Source organism: Castor canadensis, chromosome 5 (assembly GCF_047511655.1).
Source record: "Castor canadensis chromosome 5, mCasCan1.hap1v2, whole genome shotgun sequence".
Lineage (NCBI taxonomy): Eukaryota > Metazoa > Chordata > Mammalia > Rodentia > Castoridae > Castor > Castor canadensis.
The window spans coordinates 59,994,726-60,011,630 of record NC_133390.1 but is presented as its reverse complement, the minus strand read 5'-3'; the positions used below and the strand labels follow the sequence as shown (position 1 = coordinate 60,011,630).

The following is a 16,905-nucleotide window of genomic DNA, read 5'->3' as shown; positions in this document are numbered from 1 at the left end:
TTACGATTTTTAATTTGTCATATTATGAATGAGGATGGAGATCTTTCCATTTGGAATTTTTTCTATTGCCAAATGCATATTACAATGAGGTACCTGCTCTTCATATTAATGTGTAGTTCTACCTAACTCTGGGAAATTAGTTCTCTATTATATGTGGTGCAGAGATCTTCTACCAGTTTAGAGCTTTACCTAATACTTTTTAGCTACTTGATTTGTGTGTGGTGGGGAGGGTGCAAGTATTCTGCCACTGAGCTACATACCCAGCCTCTGGTATGTTTTGATAAGCAAGTTAATTCAGAAGTACTAAAATTTGTCCGTGTTTACTTACTTTTCATGGATAACCACTTTATGCTCTAAGAAATTCTGTATTTCTCTATCTTGAGGCCAACTACTATATGAATTTTTATTTCTCATTCTCTATAAAGAATCTATAGAGATTTATAGACTGACATATTTCTTCTAATGGTACAACATTATTGTTTAAGTCTATGCCTGGTAATTCCAACATCTTACATCTTTGCAAGTCAATTTCTGTTTTTATTTGTGCAAGACACTGTTTGTAGGCCTTCCTTGTTTAAACACCTAATTATTCAAGCAGACTATGTATCTATATTTAAATCTGTGTTTTCTTATGACAAGCTCCTGAAACAATAACCAGGCCAAGATTTTCTTAAGTTCAGTTTACTTGAGTATTATAAACTAGGTCTAGAAAGTCTGTAACAAGGTTGGTTTACTTCTGTTTTACTACTATTCTGAGAATGCAAGTCTTTGGGAGTACAAAGTGAATATGAGGATAACTAGACATATGAGAATTTTACTCAGACATGTGTGCCTTTCACTTCTCAAGGCTCCCAAAATCTTAGCTAAGCATTTCAAATGTTTCTTCTGAATTGTCAAATATCCTAAGGTTGAATGTAGCTTTCAGTGCTAGGTTAATTTGTACATTTTCAGATTCTACTAGATTTTCATTTAGTTATTTTCCTATGTTGATATTTCTTTGATGTTTTCAAAGGTGTCGTTTATATTTCATTCTCAGAGGAAGAGTAGACTGAAGTTACTAAGTTTAATAACTTATGCCATCATAATGACAAACGCTTTCTTTTGTCTTTCAGGAACTTACTTTACAGTCCATTTTAAATTATATTATTTATATTTGTTTTGAAAGGAATCCATCTCCTAGTTGCTGATTTCATTGATCTTCTAAAGTTAACTTTATCATGTACATAACATTTTAGTTCGCTCCTCTGTATAGGGATCCTTTCCCGTTTTAGCAGTTTTGCTGTTGCTTCCTCTGACCCTTAAGAAGCTATCCAGATGAAGTATTAGAGTTCTCTTTCTTCCCTCTCTATCACTGATGTGGCCTGAAAACTGCCTAAGGAGGAAGCTGGAAGCATTTTAGGGGCTCACCTTGTTTGTCTTCCATCTTTCAGAGTTCACAGTCCTACACTGACTATGGTCCAATTATTAAAAGCTGTTTATAATTTGCCTGAATTTCTTGTTCCTGAGCAAAGGGGTTAAATTCAGCTGTTATGCCATCATGCTTGGTAATGGAAGTCTATTTTTTTAATTGCAAAAGTAGTATTACTGAAAACTGGAAAACAGCGGAGAATAGTTCACAATTATAATATCCTAAAACAGTCATTATCATTTTTCTCCATTCCCTTCCCTTTATTTTTGTTTCTAATTTTTATATAGATGCAATCATAGTATGCCTAATTTTGTGGCTTATTTTTTTAAGTAGTAATACTTTTCTTAACCATAATTTTAAGAAGTATAATACCCTTCTTCATTCAAGTGGCAGAAGTTAATTAATTTCAAGTCTTTTGGCCCCATGGCTGAGGCATTATGATAAAAGGATCACTTCATTTCAAACAGTCAAAAACACTAAGCCAATCTTACTGTCATACTCACTACATTACTTTCTAAGTCACATCTACTATCAGTAGACTAAGCTCCCTCTAAGTTATTCAGAAGGTGGTCACCACAGAAACTTTACTGTGGATACAACTCGCTGGAGAATCTTGCCTAAATTCAGATTATTATTCAATAAATCTAGAAGAAAACAAATTCTGTATTTCTAACAAGTTCCCAAGTGATTCCAATGCTGCTGGTCCATGAACTAAATTTTAAACAGCAAGAGTCTGAGAACAGAAAAGAGCAGGGAGAAAAAGCACAATTACTACACACTAAGTTCCCATTTCCAGTAACACGAAGCTCACATACTCTAACACTCAAGTTACTTTCATGTATTCCTACTGTTTCTAGGCTTGAAAAATCTTTTACTTTACATAAATCTTTGAACAATCAACAATTCAGTGTTCCACTACAATGCAGACAATACAATAATTCCGTGTTCCACTAATGCAGAATTATGAACAGATGATTCCCACCACCCTACTATTCTTTCAAGAGGACACCTGACAATATCTAATGACCCTGTGAATTGTCACAATTGAGGAAATGTTACTGGCATTTAATGTGTTAGAGGTCCTAGATGCTGCTAAACAATCTACAACGGACAGGATAGCTTGCCACAACAAATAACTCTTGCCCCAAATTGAGGGTTAAGGAGATGTTACCTTAGTGTACATTGACTTCTGCCTATCTAACTTGGTTCACTGACTATCAGTTCCAGATTAACATCTTCCCAAGTTTTCTTTACTCATCATTCAAGGACTACCTTAACTATTTCACAAAACATTTCTTGGCTACATGTTTACCAATTCATTCCTAAATCCTACCAAGGAATTCCTATGGGCTTTAAGGGAAGCTGTCAGCTAACTGTACTACCAGCAGGTGAACAGTGAGTCTTTTTGGAGGAGGGTATGAGCAGAGCATGTCCATAGCCACACCTTACTGCTACTTCTTGATCCATGTTCTATACTCCAAAAGTACTCATTAATTAGCATTTCCAAATTGGTTTACCTTCCACTGCTGGCAGTTATCTTAATACTGATAAGCATATTAAGTTATTTTATCATAAACTTTGACAGTTCAAAGAGGAAATATTGGGATATCATTTATTATGAGCAATAGTGTAAGATTAGAATAGCTACATAAATCCATAGCAACAGAAATAAAATTTGATGTGAAAAACTGAAATGTGAGTTACCAAAAGACTCCAAGAAGTAAAACTCAAGTCACTTTAAAAAAAAAAAAAGGAAAAACTTAACTAAAAATTAATGAAAGGTTAAAAATTTAAGGGGAAGTAATGAAAATATGACACAGAACTCAGTATTTTTTAATATTATAATGAAAACATTATCTTTTTTTGCAAAAAGTAGCAAAGCTCAAAAGTATGTAGCATTATATAGACAGTAGACACAGATAAGATTGTGTAAATTAAGAAAGCCAAGAATCATAGAACTTTATGAAAGAATTTGAGAAATCATATCTTAATTATCTTACTTTAAGCTTAAATTTAAAGAAAACTTCAAACATCTTAAATTCTTGAAAATATTTTTATTATAATCCTCACCACTATCATCAAAACATACAATTCAAGTGTACCTACCTAACACAGTCACAGTTGTAGAGGACTGGGCATTTCCAAGTGGGAATGTGACAGCTTTGCATATGTATTTCCCAGAATCAGAGAATCCTATGTTATGCAGAGTAATTGTTGCATCATTAAGTGAATAGTTTTTAAACAAGACTCTTCCCTGATATTCTCCTTGAACAGAGAATCCATATTGAGGATGATGAACTGCAACAGTCTGTGTACTTTTGCCATGTATCTTCTCCCATGAAATTTGTGTTATCGTTTCATTTACTTCAATTAAACACTTCAATGAAACATTCTTCCCCCATACTGCTGTGACATGCGGCTCCACAATAATTGGTCCAGCTAAGGCACCTATGGGGGAAACACACATAGTATGGTTGTTAAAATGGAAAAGTTATATTAACACATGGTCTCTCTCCCTTTTTATACCCTCTCTAAAAGTACACACACACACACACACACCCCATACAACAAAAAAGGGTTGAAAAAAGGTAGATGTTCTCTGGATTGGATATAAGATACTAAGACCAACTATCAAATCAAATATTTCCCAAAATGTGCTGCAATGGTAAAAGTAGTAGATGGGGGACAAGTCTTTTCCCCATCAAGCCTTCGCATGAGCTCCAGACCTAACTGACACCTTGACCACAGACTTTTGAGACTCTAGAGCAGAAGATCTAGCTGAACCGTGTTGAGATTCCTAATGTACAGAATCTGAGAGATAATCAATGGATGTTGCTTAAAGTTCCCAGGTTTTAGGACAATAGTTTTATGTAGCCATAAATAACTTATTCACGTAAGATCTTTCAAATCAAATATAATACCAATGGATCTTCTTTTGGAGTGTCACTATATTAAAAATCTCTGTAAGCAAGACCTTTCAAGAGAATCTATAAGAAAGATCACTTTCTAGAAAACACTGATGTAGAAATGCTTATGTAAATGTGAAATCACTTTTTCGTATTTCAGGGTGAAGAAAAAAATTCCATAACCAAAAGTTAAAATGAAATTTCATCAAACTTTTTCAGTATAATAATATAATTTATTTCTTTCCTAAAAAACAATAGAGCAAAACTGTCATTTTGGCAAAGTAAAACTAGTATTGATGAATGTTATAATCAATGAAGATGCTGTTCACTGACATATTATATATCAGAACATAAATAATTACGTCCTTAGAAAGTTTACCAATCACATATGTGACCTGACAAAAGAAATAAATAAATATACTAATTAGTTGGGCATGGTGGTGCACCCCAGTAATCCCAGGAAGGTGGAAGACAGGCGGTCAGCAAGAAAGTATCAGGCCAGGTCAGACAAAATCAGCAAGACAAGAGGCATGGCTCAAATGGTGAGCACTTGCCTATCAAGTGGAAAGCACCAATCTCATACAAAGGAGAAAAGAAAGAAAGAAAGAAAGAAAGGAATACACAAACTAAGTTAAAAAAAATAGAAATTGCATAAACATCTTTAAACACACACAAAAATGCAAGAAGTTATCACAAGATAATTGTTCAAATATATTCAAACTGCTTTAAATAACATAACTTTACACAGTATTATTTCCATGAATCTTTTTTTTTTTGAGAAAACATAGGAAAATAAATTAGAGGGTAAAATCTAAGAGATGACTGAGGATATTAAAGAAAAGAACTGATAATTTACACTGACTATATTTAACAGCTATGGAAGAAGATGATTTGGGTTTTTTTAACCATTGCTCCAAAATATTGTCAGGCCCCCAAAATTTACCAATATGCTCTATCATACTTTCAAGTACAGATAATTACTAATTAATTCAAGATGTAATTAATTCAATACTTTAGTATTCTAAAGTATTTAGTAAGTTATCAGAAGCCTGATAACCCATCAGAAAATATGCAAGCTCATGAAAGCCTAGTCTCATGAATATAAAATTCATATATTATTTTGAAATAGGGCCCACTATACATTCAAGAAAAATGTGTAGCACTGAATCAAATTATTCCAAAAATGTGAGGATATTTTTAGACTATTCATAACATTTAAAGCTCACTTAACTCTCATTTGATGCTGAAAATGTATTTAATAAAACTGAACATTCACTATCTGATTTTCTTTTTAAATCTAACATCTGAGAAAAGAAGGACTACTAATAAAACAGACTTCTCAAATCCATGGAATTCATCACACTGAAATTTTTAAAAGGAGCATGGCCATTAAAGATTGAGACAGAATGACTCACAAAAAAGTTCATGAGACCCCCATTTCAACCAACAGCTGGATGTGGTGGCATGTGTCATCCCAAGCTACATAGAAGGCTAAAAAGGCTAAGATTGGGAGGACTCTGGTTCCAAGCCACCTCAGGCAAAATAAGTTTGTAATGTTCCATCTGAATGGAAAAAAAGATGCATGGAGTGGCACAAGCTTGTCAGCCCAGCGACAAGGAAACTTTAAAAGTGATAACCTGTCTCCAAAATAATCACAGCAAAAAGGGCTGGAGGCATGCCTCATGTGGTAAAGCACTCACGTTCCAAGTACAAAGCCCTAGTTCAAACCCCAGTATTGCACAAAAAGAAAGATGGTAGAAAGGAGCTCGAACGTTCAGTTTTGTACTTCTTATAACTGAGATTTCTAATTTACAATCAAATGGATATGGTGAACACAAAGCTAGATGTATAAAAGCATGCTGTTATGGATAAAGTGATGGACTGAGATACAAAGTTGAGAGCAATCAACGTACAAAGTCATGAGATAGATGAAATCACCAATAGAGTATTAATAGCAAAGAGAGAAGTATGAAGACCAAGCATCTCTGGTGCATTAAAACTTTTAAGGGTTTGGAAATAGAATAAAATTCAACAAAAGGGGTCAGGATAGAAGAGAACCAAGAAGACATCCTATACACTAATTGAAGAAACAACCTAGAAAGGAGGAGTGATACATTATTCTAAATGCTGCTACAGTTCAGAAGAGAACCAATAAGTAACTACTGATTTTAGCAAATGTTTTGGTGGAGTGAAGATAAAAATGTGACTAGAATAGAGACTTCTGCTTTCAGACAAAAAGAAGTAACAGGATTCACCCTCTGGTCTGAAAGAACCATGTAAGACAATGATCAACAGGCAACAAAGTGCCCTCTATATTTATGGGTTCTGCATCCACAGAGAGAAAATATTCAGGCAGGGTGTGGGGGGGGAATCCTGAAAGTTGCAAAAAAAGCAAAATGTGACTTTGCCATGTACTGAGCACTACACTAAATAATCCATGCTAATGAATGATGTGCAAGGAATACCATCACCTCAGAGATTCTTAGTCTCTCTCTCTCTCTAGCATTCATTGTCTGGCCACGTTCCCTTTGCTCCTCATTCTACACTATGTACATAAGTACAATGCAATCAAAATCAGGCTTTTAATAGGAAATGACAAGATGTTTCTAAAATTCATATGGAAATGCCCATCTCTGTGATCTTGATTATGCAATTACTTCTTATATACGTAAAGCATAATCAGTGGACTTAGTCAAAAAATTTTTTTTAATCTGCTATTAAAAAGACACTCTTAGGATAAGCCATTTACTAACAGATTTTTGCAAAACATGTTTCTAAAAGAATTTCTGATGAGGACCAAAATGCAGAAAGAATTCACAAAAACTCCATAATAAGAAAATAAATAATTTTTTAAAGAGTTGAAAAGCAGCAGCAAAGAATATATATGAATAAGTACATGAAAAGATACTCAACGTCATTAAGGAGATGCAAATTAAAACATTAAGACACCACTACATACTCAATACAGTAGTTAAAATTAAGAAGACTTACAAGTATTAAAAAAATGTGGATGAATTGAATCTCTCCTGCAATGCTAGCTGGACAGTAAAGTGGTATAACCACATTAAGACACAAGGCAGTTTCTTAAGTAAACAAACATTGTTGTGAAGATTATTCCTATGTCTTTAACTTACTAGAGAGGAAAACATGTGTGCACATACCAAAACTTGAATACAAATGTTCACAACAGCTTTATCCCGAACAGCCTAAAACAGGAAACAACCCATCAACAAATAATTAAATTGTGACATATTTATATAATGAATTATCACTCAGCAATAGAAAGAAACACACCCAAATAGTATTATAGAGGAACTTCCTCAACTTGACAAGCAACATCTACAAAACACCCACAGCTAATATCATTTTCAATGATAAGAAAATAGTTTTTTCCCTAAGGTCAAAAACAAGGCAAGGGTGTCCACTCTCACCCCTCCTTTTCAACATCATACTGAATGTCCTAGATAATATAATATGAAAAGCAATAAATGGTATACATTGATTAGGAAGGAACAAATAAAATTGTCTTTGCTCACAGAAGGCAAAAACTTCTAGAACTAATATGCAATCATAGCAAGGTTATAGAATACAAGATTAATGAACAAAAGCAAAAACCAATCACATTCCTATATGGTAGCAATGAATATATGGAATTTGAAATTGAAAACACAGTACCAGTTAAATACATTAATATACCTAAAAATGAAATACTCAGGTATAAATTTAATAAGATATGTATGTACAAGTTGTCTATATAAACAAACTGTAAAACTGATGGAACCAAACAAGACATTGTCAAGATCTCGGTCCTTCTTAAACTGATACAATACAATCCCAATCAAAACCTCAGTAAATTATGAGTAACAACAAGTTGATTCTAAAGTTTATATGTAGAGGCAAAAGACCCAGAACAATCAGAACAATACTGAAGCAGAGCCATAGGAACAGAGGACTGGCACTACCTTAAGATGTACTATGAAGCTATATTAATTAAGACATGTGTGGTACTGGCATAAGAATAGACAGATTAGTAAAAGACAATAGAGCCAGCAACAGAGCCATACAAATACAGTCAACTGGTCTTTGACAAAGAAACAAAGATAATAAATGCAGCATTAGAAACAATGTTCTTTTCAATATATAGTGCTGGAATAGCTACACATCCAAATGCAAAGATATGTATCTAGACAGCCTTTACAACCTACACAAAAATTAACTAAAACTTCTAGGAGATAACTGAAAAAACTGTATGTGATTGTGGGTATGGCAATGATTTTTTAGATACAATACCAAAACATGATTCATGAAAGTAATAATTGATGAGCTGGATTTTATTAAAATAGTGTCTGCTCTGTAAAATGCACTGATAAGAGAAGATAAGACAAAGACCAGGATAAAATGTTTGCAAAAGACATGATCTGATAATGACTATTATCTAAAACACAAGACAACACATCTTATAATTCAGCAATAAGAATTCGGGTCATAATACATATATACATGGAAATGTATATATGTATACATATGACAAATGACAAAAACGTCATTTCTTTTTTTACAGCAATGGAGAACAGGAAGGCAAAACAGATCCTGTCTGGAGGTTGGTACCAGTAGAAGGGGGGAGAATATAAGGAAAGGGATACATGGAAATAAGGGATATACAGATATAGGGATATATGGAAATACTATGCACTCATATACGAAAATGGAAAAACAAGACCTGTTGAAGCTATTTCAGGAATAGGGAGAGGGGAATAAAGGAGAATGATGGAGGGGATAAATTTAACTATATTGTCACAATGTGCCCTCAGTAAAATAATAATAAAAAAAAATTACTGCTCTTCAAAAAAAAGAAAAGCTAGACTTAAAAAAAAATACACAAAAGACCTGTACAGACACCTCATCAAAGAAGATATAAAGATATGAAAAGGTGCCCAAAAACCTGGGGCACCAATGTTGACAAAATATTGATTTGCCAATGTAGATTCATCAGTTATAACAAATACATCATTCTGTTATAGGCTGCAGATAGTAGGGAAGGCTGAGGTACTGGGGAGAGGAGGTAACATGTATCTCATAAAACTGTTCTAAAAACAATAAAATCTATTTAAAAGAAAAAGCGAATATAATGTCCATACCACAAAATACCAATAAATGAAATAACGCAGAAGAATTATGCTGAAAGCCAACAGGAAAAAACAATATATGGTAATTCTATTTATATAAAGCTCAGGAAAATGCATACTCCTTTATAGTGACAGAAAGCCGATCACTGCTTGTTTGGAAGGAGGGGTGCTAAAAAGGGTGAGATGGGTGAAAAATGGGGAGTGATGGATAACATTAGCCATAGTGGTTGTGGTGATGATTTCACAGGTGCATAGGATATCTTAAATATGCAGGTTTTGTCACCTACACTCCAATAATGCACTTTTTAAAAGAATAGGAGGAACTGAAAAATTTTCAAATGTAGGTTAAGTTGTGAGATTTTTTACTATGAAAGAATGCAGAGACTGAACAGTAGCTCAAAGAAGATGACAGGACAAGGGGTTTTTGTTTTGTTTTTTAAATGGATGCCATACCACATTTGCATGTTGACTGAAAAGAGTAAAAATGAAAATTTATGATAGAAAAGAAGGCCCAATTACTGAAATGATATCCTTTAAAAAAAAGTATGGAATATACAACATGACAGCAAGAGTTACTGTTTTGCCATTCACTATGCACTGGTTACAGTAGGGCAACTAAAGCAGTACAGACAGTGGTAAGGAATCTTTAAAAGGAGAGCCCTTGTGAGAGGTCCTTAGGTCATTGGGGGAAAATGCCTTGAGAAGGAACTCCACGTGTTCTCTGGCTTCTCCTTTTAACATATGATCTCTTCGTCACACATGCATTCCTACCATGATATGACAGATTCAAGAGGACCTTCACCAGTGCTGAGCCAATGCCAGAGCCATGCCCTTGAACCTCCAAAATCATAAGTTAAATAAACCTCTTTTTTGTATAAGTGAGTTTGCCTCAGGTATTTTGTGAAAATACACAGTCATGATATCTTCAAATAACCTTTAAGTAGCAATTCCAAGCTTTATAAATACTCTTTCCAAAATCTGTGTTTTACCACCTATTTTCTTTTTTTTATTATTATTTCTTTTATTCATATGTACATACAATGTTTGGGTCATTTCTCCCCCTCTACGCCTCCCACCTTCTCCCTTCCCCCACCCCCTCCCTCTTCCCCACTACCCCCTCGCTTCCAGGTAGAAAACTGTTTTGCCCTTATCTCTAATTTTGTTGAAGAGAGAGTATAAACATTAAAAAGGAGGACCAAGGGTTTCTGCTAGTTGAGATAAGGATAGCTATACAGAGATATTCCTCACATTGCTTTCATGTACATATGTGTTATGTACTAAATTAAATCTTCTCGAACAACCTCTTCTCTAGTTTCTGATCTCCTTCTCCTACTGGCCTCTGTTGCTTTAAAGTTTCTGCATTAGTTCCTTTGCATTGAGGACATCAAATACTATTATGTTTTCTGGGTTGCTTACCTATCCTCATACCTCCCCTTATCATGTGACCAAAGCCCAATCCCCTTGCTGTATTTGCCCTTGATCCGAAGTCCACATATGAGGGAAAACATTCGATTATTGGTCTTCTGAGCCTGGCTAACCTCGCTCAGAATGATGTTCTCCAGTTCCATCCATTTACTTGCAAATGGTAAGATTTCATTCTTCCTCATGGCTGCATAAAAGTCCATTGTGTATAAATACCACATTTTCTTAATCCATTTACCACCTATTTTCAATCACTATCTTATAATTTCAAGTAAGGATAGTAGCTTGATTGAACATAAATAAAAGTTCTCTTAGTTGAATTTACTTTGTGCCTAAACAATTTCTTCACATTTTCAGATTAAAGGCACAAAACTTTAGTTCAAGAATAGAACTAAAGTTCTCTTACTAAAGGTAACTGATCTAACCTTATGGTACAGTGAAGTGATCTGCTCTGTTCATATGATGGCTATTGGAAAAAACATGGATAACAAACCTCCTGTATTTGAAAAGTCATTTTTCCAATTTCATCACTCTGAGCACAATGTAAGAAAAATCTGAATGTTTCTCAAGAAAAAAACCTTCTGGGTTATTAAATTCATATATTCCAAAGCTCAGTGATATGCAAAATAAAAAGGGGGGACGGTGGGGGGCGTAGGCTGAAGCTCACAAGTCAGTATCACCTCCACCACAGGTGAAATATAAGAGAAGGGGTTTCCATAACAATTACTAGTGATCTGCTCTTTTGACTCCCATTGCAGCCTGTGAAAATTTTATTAATACTATTTTTAAATACCAATGAACTTGTTTAAAAATATGAAAAAATGTGAAAATTTTATTAATACTATTTTTAAATACCAATGAACTTGTTTAAAAATATGAAAAAAATCCCAAAATAGCATAGTAATTATAATCAACAATGAACAATTTTCAATAAAAGGATTTTTTAAACTTTATAAATTCCCTTTTGATCTTTTAATTTACTTTAAATTTACTGTAAGTGGAACAAAACCAAGAACGAGTAAACATGTTATTTTCATCCTAAGAAGAAGCAGACTGTAAAGAACTATTCCTTTGCATTATTGTTGGTTTTGGTTTTTTTTTAATTTTTCACAGCACTGGGATTAGAACTTGGGGCTTCATATTTGCTAGGCAGGTGCTCTCTCTGCTTGAGCCACTATGCCAGCCACAGAACTAGTGCCTTGAAGACATTAATCTACCATCAATTCTCATCATTATTAGCCTTCCATAATGATCCAGGTAAAAATTTAAACATAAATGTCAACATGCATGAATAATCTAAAAATTTCAAACTTCCTATTAAAGGAGGCTTTTCTAAACAAGTACAAGAGGCTTACAGTTCAGTAATGTACTTTCCAGACCTAAGAATGAGATATAAAACTGTGAATGAGTGAGAAGGTAGACTGAAAAAGCATGAACATTCAAGCCAAACTAACCTATATTCAAAAACAAATAAATATCTAAATTAGTACTAGTGTGACTCTGGGTACTCCAGCTTATTTTATCACCTAAAAATGAGACTATTATCAACTAATTAACAAGGTTCCAGTAAAATTTAAAGAAAACACTCAAACATGAAAGCAAGCACTTAAGCACATAAAAACTGATAGAATTGCTTGAGGTTTAAGATAAAACTAAAGTCTCATTCTGTAGTGGCAATAACCTGGTTATGTGATTCCCTCCCACCCATTCATCCACCCTTCTACCTCCAGCATCATTAACAGCTAGGAGCAAGTACAGAGAATATGTAAAGCTTGCCTGATCTAGAGTTAAGATTTTGTCAGGCTGATAACAATTGAAAAACACTGGGGCATGTGATTAGCTATTGCAAGACAAGTCTAGATGAACAATGAAGTAAGTTAATATGGACGAAATGTAGAATACATACATAGCACACAATAAGAGCTCAAATATTTATGAATTTTCAATTAGTGAGTATTAAGTTCTATATACTACGAAGCAGAAAATACTATAGCCTGAGACATCTAAGAGATGAGAATTTAGAAGAGAAAACAAAACAAGGATGCTACAGGTAGACTGAGCACAAAATTTGCTATCCAAGTCAAAATATTTTTTAAAATAAAGGTGGAATGGAGAAACATCATAAATAGTGGAAAACTATTATTAATAATTATATAAGAACAGTAGTCATAAACTTAGACAATCCAAGATAAACTGAGACCTACCACCTTGTATAGGAGACCAAGCCATTCTCAGTATAGGTGAAAACTTAAGAGACCTGGGAAAGGAGATGAGGGAGGAGTATAGTGTTAGAAAAGCTGTATCTAGAAAGTGAAATTTTCCTGCAGCTAAGCCAAATTAGGGATTCTAATTTTATTTGAGTAATTTATGGGAAAATAGTAGCATTTAAGCTGGATTATAGGTGAAGTGAGTTTTTCTTCCAAGTAGCTTACAGAAGAAGCAAGACCACAGAAACAGAAAATGCAGGTAAGGTAAGGCTCAGAATGAGATCATCCTGGATTATCCAGGTAGGCATAAATCCAATGGCAAGTATACATATAAGAGACACACTGATAACAAGACAAAATAAGGCAGTATAAATACATAAGGAAGGTCAGGAGCTATGCAGTCACAAATCAAAGTATGCCGGTAGCCACTACAAACTAGAAAAGCCAAGGAACAAAATCTCTAGAGCCTGTGGCAGGCAAATGGCTCTGCCAACACCATGATTTTGGACATCTTTCACTTCAGAAATGTGAAAGAACAATTTGTTTTGAGGCACCAAGTTTATGGTAATCTTTACAGAAGCCCTAGGAAACTAATACAGGAAACTACTGTACTATGCATAAAATAATTTCCCAAACAAGAGTAGGGACAACACAGACAATGAGGCTGCTTAGACTCGTAGACTACTCAAAAGTCCCAGAATCACTGTATTAATTTAGAAGTATTTTATCTTCTCTGTTTCAAATCCAGAGAATTTTACAGATTAAGACTTAAAAAAAAAAGCAGACTTATGACCTCAACAGGTCCTGAAAAGGAAGAATCTGGACTAGAAAGTGGTTTTCAAATTGTTCTCTGTATCTAATTCTAAAAATTAGAAGGGGGAGGGAAAGAACTGTAAGAGAATTTCAAAAGACAGAGCTTAGAGCTTCTATCTAAGAAGCTTCACTTTCATATATAGAAAATTGTTTTGAAGAAAGGATGTGGAAGAGGAAGGAGGCTGAAAATTACCAGATTATTATGTGTAGAGAGTCCTTTTCATCATTGCTTAGCAATTTGTTTCTTCTGTATTCTGGACAAAAAAACCATCATGTTCAAAGGTAGACTCTGGGTGTTTACACTATAATCCAGCCATATTGCTTTCTTCCAGCAAAATTGCCAAAAAGCATCTCAACAACAAATATTCATTACACTTTGATTCTGGTTACATTCTTATATATAACATTCAATACAATAAAGTGCTACTACTATTTTTAAAAAAGCAACTTTTAAGTTACTTTTTTACTGTCACCATGATAAATTTTTACTCTCCCACATCTCTACAATGGGGGTGCAGGTGGCCTGTACATATACAAACCTGGCTATTACTCCTGTGGCCTGTGTGACAGTATGCAACAATGACCTGTGACTTTTAAACCAACAAGCACCCTATTCCACTAATTCCCCTGGAAAGACTAATACAGCAACCAGAATGAAAACTTGTAGAACCAATAGAAGCTTGTAAGAAAGTCTCAGAGTTGAGTGTTCTCAGGGAAGGTGGATTTTGGAAGAGTTCTTAACACTAACTAGTAATAGTGGCTCACTGAGTCTCAACTGTATTATAAACAATATGGTTTACGCTCAGTACTTACTTTCCTTCTGGGTGTCTGGAATTTGGTATCTGCTAGGCAGGGAATGCCATTATGATCAGCTCCTGTGCACTGAGGCTCTAATAAGATTTTTGGGATAGTAATATTTCATATGTATTGTCTCAGCTTGTTCCTAGGGGAATTAAGTACATCCTGTGTGATTCTGGAAGCATGGGCCCAGTTTTCCAGACTGCCCTCATGACCCTCTGCTGATAGCACTTGTATCCTTCTGCTTTAATAAATTATCACCTTGAATATGACAATATACTGAGTTCCAAAAAATTACTTAATGTGAAATTAGTCTTGAAAACCAACCAACCTATCTTTTAAGGAAGAAGACATCAAAGAGCTCATCATAGCACTAAGGAAAAACATGGCACCTATAAGCAAAAAGTAGTATTTTAAAAGTACCTTTTAACTGATGATAGCCCGTATTCAATTAAATATAGTAACTGTCACAATTTGATATGCTAAGGCAGCACATCATCATCTATAGAATAAGCATCTCACATAATTAAGAAGGCAAAATTATGACACACAAGAGCAGGAAATAAAAAAGAAATACTGTTTCTGAACTGTCTAAATAGTTAAATAAATTCTCAAAAGTTTCTAGAAAATCATTAACTTAGACACTTTCGATTTTTCAGTTTAAGAGATCCATGATGGATACATAGCTTCTTATCTCATGCAGGAATACCTTTAAAATACTTTTTACACTATGGAGATGTATGCACTATCAACTTAGTACTTCTCAGCTCCAAATATACCCTTTAACATATGTTCTGTGGAAAGAATTCCTTTAAGTATTTCTCCTTTAATGTGAACACAGGGTTAGGCTTTCTCAAGAAATGGAACTGAAGCAGTATTGCAGAAGTTAGAGAGTATTAGAATAAAAGATTTCATCAAGGTTGCAGGATTACAAAATCAATACATAAAATTCAGTTGTATTTCTGTACACTAGCAATGAATAATATGAAAAACAAAATTAAGAAAATTCCACTGATAACAGCAACAAAGTGAAATGCATACTTAAAATTGCAAAACAGCATTAAGAGAAATTAAAGAAAACTAAATAATTGGAAAGTTAGTCCATCTTCATGTATGAAAAGATGTAATACTATAGAAATCAAAGAAAACTAAATAATTGGAAAGTTAGTTCATCTTCATGTATGAAAAGACGTAATACTATTAAAACGACAAAAATTCCCAAAATGATCTACAGATTCAATGCAATCCCTATTAAATTCAACCTTAAATTTATATAGAAAGTAAAAGGACAAGAGTAACCAAACTTAAAAAAAAAAAAAAGAACAAGGTTGGTGGACTAATACTTTCCAATTTCAAGATGCTGTGCAAAACTTAAGTAATAAAACTGTGTGGCAAAATTAATCAAAACTGTGTAACACTAGAATAAAGGTGGACATATGGATCCATAGAATAGAACTAAGAGTCTAGAAATAAACCATCATGCTTCTGATTGATTTACAAAAAGAGTAGTACCAAGCCAATTCAACGGGGAAACTATAATAATATTAACAAATGGTCCTGCTATAACTAGATAACCAACATTAAAAGAAAAAAATGAAGTAGGATCCATTCCTCATACCATGCAATAAATGTACTTCAAAATGTATCATAAACCTAAATGTAAAAAGTTAAAACTATAAAACTCCTACAAAAAGATAGTAGTTAAGTTTCAGGCAAATCCTTCATAGACATGACACCAAAAACAAAACAAAACAAAACAAAACAAAAAACCCACCTCAGGTACATAAAAGACAAGAAATAATCTAAACTTTATCAAAATTAAAAATGTCTGTACTAACATGAAGAAAGTGAAAATAAAACCTACTGAGTGAAATACTTACAGATCAAATACATAAAGATCTTGTCACTAGAATATTTAATTTAAAAAAATCCTCTTAGAACTCAATTACAAAAATACAAATAACCCAACTGAAACATATACAAAGGATGTGAACAGACTTATTTTCAAAGATATAATAAACATTCACTAAGCAAATGAAAACTTGTGCAACATCATGACCATCAGAGCGATGCAAATCCAAACAGTGATTCATCACTTTACAGTCACTGGTATGGTACAATAAAAAAGACAGTAAGTGCCTGTAAGTTTTATAAGGATGTGGAGAAGCAGCATACAATACTGGTGGGAAAGGAACTTGGTGCCCCACTGGAAAACAGTCCTGCTA

At 33.9% G+C, this 16,905-nt stretch overlaps 1 protein-coding gene across 2 annotated transcripts in view; it reads right to left on the bottom strand.

Moving 5' to 3' along the window:
• Nectin3 (nectin cell adhesion molecule 3) overlaps positions 1 to 16,905 on the bottom strand; it is a 121,480-nt gene that overhangs the window by 84,056 nt on the left and 20,519 nt on the right. For both annotated transcript variants that reach the window (XM_074073069.1, XM_020185944.2), the window contains exon 2: positions 3,515 to 3,856. In XM_074073069.1, the coding sequence (XP_073929170.1) occupies positions 3,515 to 3,856 (342 nt within the window). The remainder of the gene's footprint in view (positions 1 to 3,514; positions 3,857 to 16,905) is intronic.